At 43.3% G+C, this 7,720-nt stretch overlaps 1 protein-coding gene across 2 annotated transcripts; it reads right to left on the minus strand.

Moving 5' to 3' along the window:
- Nucleotides 1-3,882: 3,882 nt before the first annotated feature.
- On the minus strand, nucleotides 3,883-7,700 carry LOC109910031 (F-box DNA helicase 1-like). 2 transcript variants are annotated; one of them, XM_031797531.1, is made up of 6 exons: nucleotides 6,103-7,700; nucleotides 5,470-5,975; nucleotides 5,230-5,345; nucleotides 4,902-5,128; nucleotides 4,717-4,788; nucleotides 3,883-4,633 (listed from the first exon to the last, which is right to left on the minus strand). In XM_031797531.1, exons 2-4 carry the CDS (start codon nucleotides 5,821-5,823, stop codon nucleotides 5,095-5,097), a joined length of 504 nt encoding a protein of 167 aa, XP_031653391.1. In that variant the 5' UTR covers nucleotides 5,824-5,975; nucleotides 6,103-7,700; the 3' UTR covers nucleotides 3,883-4,633; nucleotides 4,717-4,788; nucleotides 4,902-5,094. The 2 variants fall into 2 exon arrangements, with proteins under 2 accessions (XP_031653391.1, XP_020364763.1); XM_020509174.2 differs by having other exon boundaries at nucleotides 4,283-4,633; nucleotides 4,721-4,788.
- Between the last annotated feature and the right edge of the window lie 20 nt (nucleotides 7,701-7,720).

A 7,720-nucleotide genomic window follows, 5' to 3' on the forward strand; every position in this document is an offset into this window, starting at 1 on the left:
ACAGTTTGGGCTATATTTGTGTACAGTGCTAAGAGGTTGAAAATGTAAAATTGGGAAGATTGCACCTTTCCCTAATAAACATTTAGTGGTGACAGTGGCTTCCTGCTTGTTTGTACAGTGTATTCTTGCACAAATATGATCACACTGAAACATACCAAACAACCTTGATTTAATGACATGAGTTGGAATGTGCGTGATGATCTACAGTGGCAAGAAAAAGTATGAACCTTTTCGAAATAACTAGATTTCTGCATAAACTGGTGATACATTTTGATCTGATCTTCTAGGTCACAACAATAGACAAACACAGTCTGCTTAAACGAATGACACACAAACAATTATACGTGTTTATGTCTTTATTGAACACACTGTGTAAACGTTCACAGTGCAGGGTGGGAAAAGTATGTGAACCCTTGGATTTAATAACTGGTTGCCCCTCCTTTGGCAACAATAACCTCAACCAATCATTTTCTGTAGTTGCAGATCAGACCTGCACAACTGTCAGAAGGTTCCACAGTAGCGCTGTGGAGCATCCGGGTGCACTTTTGCAAACTTCAGACGTGCAGCAATGTTTTTTTCGACAGCAGAGGCTTCTTCCATGTCCTCCCATGAACACCATTCTTGTTTAGTGTTTTACGTATCGTTGACTCGTCAGAGATGTTAGCATGTTCCAGAGATTTCTTCAAGTCTTTAGCTGACACAAGGATTCTTCTTAACCTCATTGAGCATTCTGTGCTGTGCTCTTGCAAGTCATGTTTGTCTTACCTTGGACTGAAGAACATCAAGGCTTTTAGAGACTAGGAACAGTGGGTTAACTGCCTGTTCAGGGGCAGAACGACAGATTTGTACCTTGTCAGCTCGGGGATTTGAACTTGCAACCTTCCGGTTACAAGTCCACCGCTCTAAAGCCACTAGGCTACCCTGCCGCTTTGTGAATGAAAAGGAGTTAACCATCTCAACTACAATCAGCTGTATGTACTGAATCCCTTTTATGACTTAAAATTTACCGCCTCAGGCACACTAAATATAACAGGGATAACATGATTTCCCTGTAAGTGCCCTCTGACTGACTGACTAGGTATTACAGTTGGCTAACAGGCCTGACTGGTTAGCTGTTCGCAGAATGTGGGCAATTTTTCTAGAACTCCTGCACACACACCTATCGGAAATTAGCAGGTCTGTTTGAGAGACATTGCAAATCAGAATGTGGTATTGTGGCGGGGAGGAGGAAGCGGGGCCTGACGTATTTGAGTGGCAGCTTGCACATGGCGAGGGGCCAGTCGGACATGATGTGGTTATGATACTCCCGCATGGAGCAGCAGGGGAGGGAGGTGGAATCGCCCTCGGTCAGCAGGGCGCTGGTTAACTCTGTCCTCAGGAAGTACTCCTGTGGAACAACAGGAAGCTAAAGGGTTAACCATGGGAGGAGTTAGCCTGGTCCCGGACAGAAAATAATGATATGGACAGGTGGAACCTGGCCCTAGATCAGCACTCCTGCTCTGAGAAGCTTTTTGAGCCTTGGTCCCATACTGTACGTGCTGTAGTGTTTCCTACTTTCCAATCACTGTCAAGCCATACACACAGAGGGTTGGCTAACAACACAGACTAGACCACCAGGCTATGGGAGGAGGCTTTCACAGAACACAAATTAAATTGGAACACATTCACTTGCACAGTGACGTGCTCATTTGCGTCACCTAAAGAGGAATGAGGCTTTCTCAGAATAACATGACCACAACTTCCTGCTTCAATGAACAACTTGTACATTTCTCTGTAATCTGAGACGGTGTTTGAGAAAGAACACACATAAAAGAAAGAGACTGGAAATAGGAGTTAAGTATAGCGAAGGAGTGTGTTAGAGTGATGGAGGGGTAGAGGGGGTGGAGTGGAAGAATAGAGAGAGAGAGACAAGTGAAGAGGGATCGAGTGTAGTGGAGAGGTTCCGTGCCAGTCGAGGCTGCTGAGGGGAGGACGACTCATAATAAATGGCCTGAATGGAATCAAACATGGTTTCCAGGTGTTTGAAACCATTCCATTACACTCCATTCCAGCCATTATTATGAGCCGTCCTCCACTCACCAGCCTCCAGTGATCAGTGCTCTCACCCCAGTCAGTGTGAGGATGTTCTTGGTGATGACCAGAGAGCTCTTGGCCTGTGTCACCTCCACATACAGCAGGTTCCACTCATCGTCTGGGATGTCACCCCGAGGACGAGGGAGAAAACAGTGGAGTCAGCCACTGGCAAACATTGGTACTATAATCTGGACTGTAATACATCAACCAATGTTCTGATTGGGCGTAGGCCGTGGACCAATGCAAACAGTCATTGGGCTTAGATCATAGTTGGTATTTGGATATGGTTTCCCAACTTCCTAATGATTGCACACACACACAGCTCCTGAGCAGCTGGAAAGTCTGGGTAAATTGTGGGCGGCACAGGGGACCTTAGCAAAATCATCAGTGATCACCACCATGTCAAACTCCAGACCCTTTGACTTATGGACTGTCCCCAGGATAAAATCTGAGAAAGAGCAGGGGAGAGTTGAGACAAATGAGAAAGATCAGACTCTCAAATACAAATACAGCAATTCATAACTCTGTGTGTGTGTGGTGGCATGTACTGTACTTGTGTGTATGTTTATGTATGTGTGTACAGTATGTAACTGTGTGTGTACCTGCGTGTTGGACCTCTCTCTGTGTGCAGCCGTAGAGGCGTTCCACCAGCTCAGGGATGTGGCTATTGTATTTCTCCACCATGGAGAGTTTGCCCTCCAACTCAAGGTCCTCTGTTTTTTAGCATAACTCTTCAGACTCTGCTGGGTGAACCTACGGATGAATCTGTCCTTGATGCCTAGAGAACAGAGAGAGAAGGGAGCATGTTTAAAAAGGGAGAAAGGTAGTTACACTGCAGGGTAGAGCTAAATCTATTGATACAAAAGACCCTACCAATAAAATAATGAGCAATGAGAGAGCCACTGCAGGATACTGGCTTACCAAAAACAGATATATATATCACACAGGTACAACATACTAATATACTTGTATTAGAATTGCGGAACTGAGGCAAGGGGCAGTGTGTTGCGCTACTCACCTCAGGAGCGGTTGTATTCTGGCTGCATCAGAACCCAAATGTCCATGATTCTGTTCAGCCCAAAATTCTTTACCCCCTGGAGTGGAAAATAAATGTCTTACACAAGACCCAAACACATTGTGTGTGTGGGGGGGGGTCTTTATGCAAAAATGTATACAAAAATGTTATACACACACACTATTTTCTCCATTTGAATTACATTGATCAAAAACTCATACCAACAATATATTGCATCTTTGATGTCAAGAATGGAACAGCCTGGTGGTGGCGGCAGTGAACGACAACCGCTGTTTACCGGTGTTGTGCCTTAAATCTCCCCGACAGAATTGTCCACCCCCCTTCGCGTTCTTCAATGCTGCGACTTGCTTGCTAGTTGAGATTTCTGACCATTACTCCGTTGTCAGTTTAGCCTACATTACACTGATCTTAGTAGTTTTCGGTTTGGCTATTTGTTTTACATTTTAAGTGTATATGGTGGTTCTAGCTTGTATGGCACCCTGGGCGAACCCCCATTCAGCGCCCGCCCCCGGCAAGATGCCGCCCTGGGCGGCTGTCCATGTCGCCCGTACCTCTATGTTTAATAACGTCTAGTTTGTTCTATAGAAAGTATTTGACTCTAGTCACAAAAGTAAGGAAATTACTCTCCTCCTATTGTAACACAATAGGACTCATCCGTATGATGTCGGTCTTCACCGTCTTATGTGAACAGTGGCTTCACACCTACTCGTGTAGTGCTCCCCTTTTAGGTCACTTTTCCGACATATCTAAATATAAAAATAAAAAAATACAAATGTAACGTGATGTTTTATTGTGACTTTGTTTGAAGGATGAAACAAATCAGAACCTTTAATAGCATCTTAATTCTGCAATATTCCCTTTAAAACAAACTGATCTAAACAGAACGAAATGAACAAAATAAGAACACAGTAGTCATGGAACACCATGGATATTTTACCGGACAATTTACATTGACGCCTCCCGAACACTGCTGCTATTCGCTGTTTATTTGTTACCTATGCATAGTCATTTCACCCCCACCTACATGTACAGATTACCTCAACTAGCCTGTACCCTCGCACACTGACTCGGTACCGGTGCCCCCTGTATATAGCCTCGTTATTGTTATTCTTATTGTATTACTTTTTATTATTACTTTTTATTTTAGCCTACTTGGTAAATATTTTCTTCTTCTTGAACTGCACTGCTGGTTAAGGGCTTGTAACTAAGCATTTCATGGTCAAGTCTACACTTGTTGTATTCGGCGCATGTGACAAAGTTTGATTTGACAATTGTCACGATATAGAAAGAGTATCCTCATCCTGAACTGATGAATCACAGACTGAGCTGAACTGACAGGGAGAGGGTGCCCTCTAGCGACAATTCAGAGAATGCTAGCAAAAGTACCAACCCTATATCTAACTTGTTTTCTGTAAAAACACAGCTGTGGCATGATGTTGGTAGTAGCGGTCTGGCGGTACGTGGTCTCTATGGATGTCGTGGTTGAGGATCTGCTGTTTGTGGGTCAGCTGAACCTGGACTCTCCTGAGAGAAAGAGGACTGGGCATGAGACACGGGTTATGACTGATTCATTCAAAATACTTCCTTCCAGAAAGATCAGTCCTCACCCACTCTGATTGGTTATTGCTGTGGGCAGGGCGTTCTGCATCAGGTGGAGGACGTAGAAGATGTAGTGCAACCTGGAATGGAGGAAGGAGAACAGAGGTGGAGAGAGAGACCGTTAATGTCCGCCTGTCTATCAATCTGTTTGTACATGTCCATCTTTCCATCTCTATATAACTTCCATCTTTACCTGTTGCTGATGTTGATGTCATTCCTCCTCACGGCGAGCAGCATGGTTGCCATGGCGCTGAGGTACTCTGTGATCGCTGAAGGGAGCGCATACTCCCTCGATACCCTCCATTTTTGGGGAGTCTGTGTAATGCAGGCCTCAGCCTGAGGGAACAGACAATGTGTCCTCACACTCTGTAACACTGCCCCAGGCTTCACCCTCTGACTGGGCTTATATGGGCCATGAACCTGGAAAAAAATCAAATAAAAACACTCACACACACACAGAGAATAGATCAGAAATGAACAAAAATGGCCCAAAGGAACAGTTTAAAGTAAAGAGTCCTTACTCAACCATATGGAGGATGCTCTCCTGGTCGTCCTTTATGATTCTATGGTTTTCCAGGATGGCGTTGATCTCCTTCACAGCGTCAATCTCCTTCTTCGTGTAGCGGTAATACAGCTTCTTCCAGGGCCCAAAGACACAACCGAACCCAAAATAATGTATACAGCACATCTATTCAAATGTTTACACTAGCTTATCTTCATAACTTTAACCCTAACGTCCTCCACCTGTCCCAGGCTCTCACCAGTGACTGGGTGATAATGTTCCTCCAGCGTTGGCAGACCAGGCTGACATTACAGTAGAGGTCCTCAGCAGGCAGGAGGCTCAAAACCAGCATCAGCACCTCCTCTGGGAGGATGTCCACGAAACCCTGGGGATGGGACAGGCCTCTGCTGCTTCCCAAGAGGCAGTAAAGGGCGTCAGGCAGGGCCTCCGCCTCCTCATGGTGATTCATAAAGGCTGGGTCTGGATCTGACCAACAGCGCTCAAACTCATTGTCGTCCCCAAACATGTCCGTTGTCAGCCCCTCCAGATAGTCCACCTTCTCATCCTCAGGTTCCTCCTTCATAGGGGTGGCTAGTGCCTCCTCAGTCTCCATTTAGGGGAGGAGCTCTCCATTGAGTCCCTCGGTGTTATGGAACCTGAGCCCTGGGACAGGGCTGCTTTCTGAGGACTGAACACTCTGACCACACTGATTACAGGGGAAAACTGAGTGATCCCCTGCTGCTGGTCATCACTCGCATCTGAGATCTAGGGAAGAGAGGAGAAGAGGGAGCAAAGGGAGAGGATGACAAGGTAAATGATATGTGTACAAAATGTTACATCACTTCAGGTCTCATGAGTAAAAAAAAAACGAAAATACACAAATGTACAGTACCTCTCTTTCTCTTTGTGGGTGTTCTGGGGTACAACCCCTGGGTTGGGGTCTGAGTTGCTGTGCCTGCGAGTGACAGAGTGGGTCTGTGTGAGGTGTTGGCTGCCCTCTGGCCTCCTACTAATTTCACGAAACTCATCTAAGCTCAGGTGCCTTCGCTTGGCTTTTCCTGAAACATCACCAGGGCCGTGAGTACATCTCTACATCAATGCTACACTCTCACACACAACTTCATGACACAAGTCCTGTGTTTTAGGTCAGTACTGAGGTTAATGCGTACCGATTAACGTACAGTTAAGTTTACAGATGGGTGACATGGATTAGCAAGTTACAGTAGTTGGCTAGCTAGCAATGGTCATTTACCATCCTTGCCCAAGCAGCATTACATTTAGTGGACGACTCCATCATGTTTCAAGAACACCTGCTGATGTCCAAAAATACAAAAACAAGTCTTTAATTTTCCAGAACTGGTTTGACAACATTATTTGGGTTAAACAATTATTGAATAATGATGGACAACTATATGATTATCCAGAATTTATGAGAACACACAATGTTACATTCACTCCTGAGAATCAAATTGTTATTAGAGTTGTCCCTAAAAGGTGCTATTCTTCTTTTATGAGAATATAACAATACTCCAAGTACAACTGTTTAGGATTTTGTAGCCTCAATACAATTAGAAGGAATTGACATTTTAAACTATAAATGTAATAACATGTATATAAGGAAACTATGTCAATGTGTAACTATTCCCTCTGCTAAAATGTACTGGAATGCAGCCCTAGGACAAGTGAACTGGAACAAAGTTTCGTTGTTGTCTGGTAAATATTGTATATCTAATAAGGTGAAATAAGTATCATAAACTCATTCATAGAATCTACCCTGTAAAGACCTTTATTATACACAGATTTAAAATAGCTATTGTTAACAAATGTGTATTTTGTGGTTGTGACCCAGAAACTCTTGACCATTTATTTTGGGACTGTTCTTATGTCAGAAGATTTTGGAGTGAGTTAGAATCTATTTGAAAAGAAACGACTATTAATGTTAATCTAAGAGACTCTGATATCGTGTTTTATTTTGATCCAAATTATATGGACCCTGATTTAACTTCCATTGTTCATTTGTTTATCTTTCACGGTAGATTCTTTATCCATAAAATGAAGTGGGCAGAGAACAAACCCCTTTTCACATTATTTAAGATAGAACTGAAATGTTAACTGTACAAACAAAAAAGCAATACGCACCATAAAAAGTATTTAACAAATTGAAAATTAATCTTGATATGTAATACACCTGTCTGTAAGGTTTATGTACTCTTGTTGGTATATTTCTGTATTTGTGGTGTTCATAATAAAAAAATTATTTGAAAAACCTGCTCATGTCCAATCATTCGTTTCCTGCTTTTTCGAAAGAAATAAAGTTCTCTAAATGTAAGCGTATATGCTACATGCTAGCGTGAGTACCCAAACAACTCTAGCCCGTAATTTCACTTGTGGATTTAGCTGGAAGACATTCCCTTTTTAAATACTATTGCATATTACCGATATGATGTCTAGCATTCATTGTTGTTGATAACACAGCTAGCTAAGCCATGATTGGCTACTTCTTCTTTGGT

This window comes from Oncorhynchus kisutch, linkage group LG19, assembly GCF_002021735.2.
Source record: "Oncorhynchus kisutch isolate 150728-3 linkage group LG19, Okis_V2, whole genome shotgun sequence".
In the NCBI taxonomy this organism is placed as follows: domain Eukaryota; kingdom Metazoa; phylum Chordata; class Actinopteri; order Salmoniformes; family Salmonidae; genus Oncorhynchus; species Oncorhynchus kisutch.

Coding starts and splice junctions, on each gene's coding strand:
- LOC109910031 (XM_031797531.1), bottom strand. CDS start 5,823: ATGGAGACTGAGGAGGCACTAGCCACCCCTATGAAGGAGGAACCTGAG. Junction 5,346..5,469: donor ACATTATCACCCAGTCACTG/GTGAGAGCCTGG, acceptor GGGCCCTGGAAG/AAGCTGTATTACCGCTACAC. Junction 5,129..5,229: donor AGCATCCTCCATATGGTTGA/GTAAGGACTCTT, acceptor ATTTTTTTCCAG/GTTCATGGCCCATATAAGCC.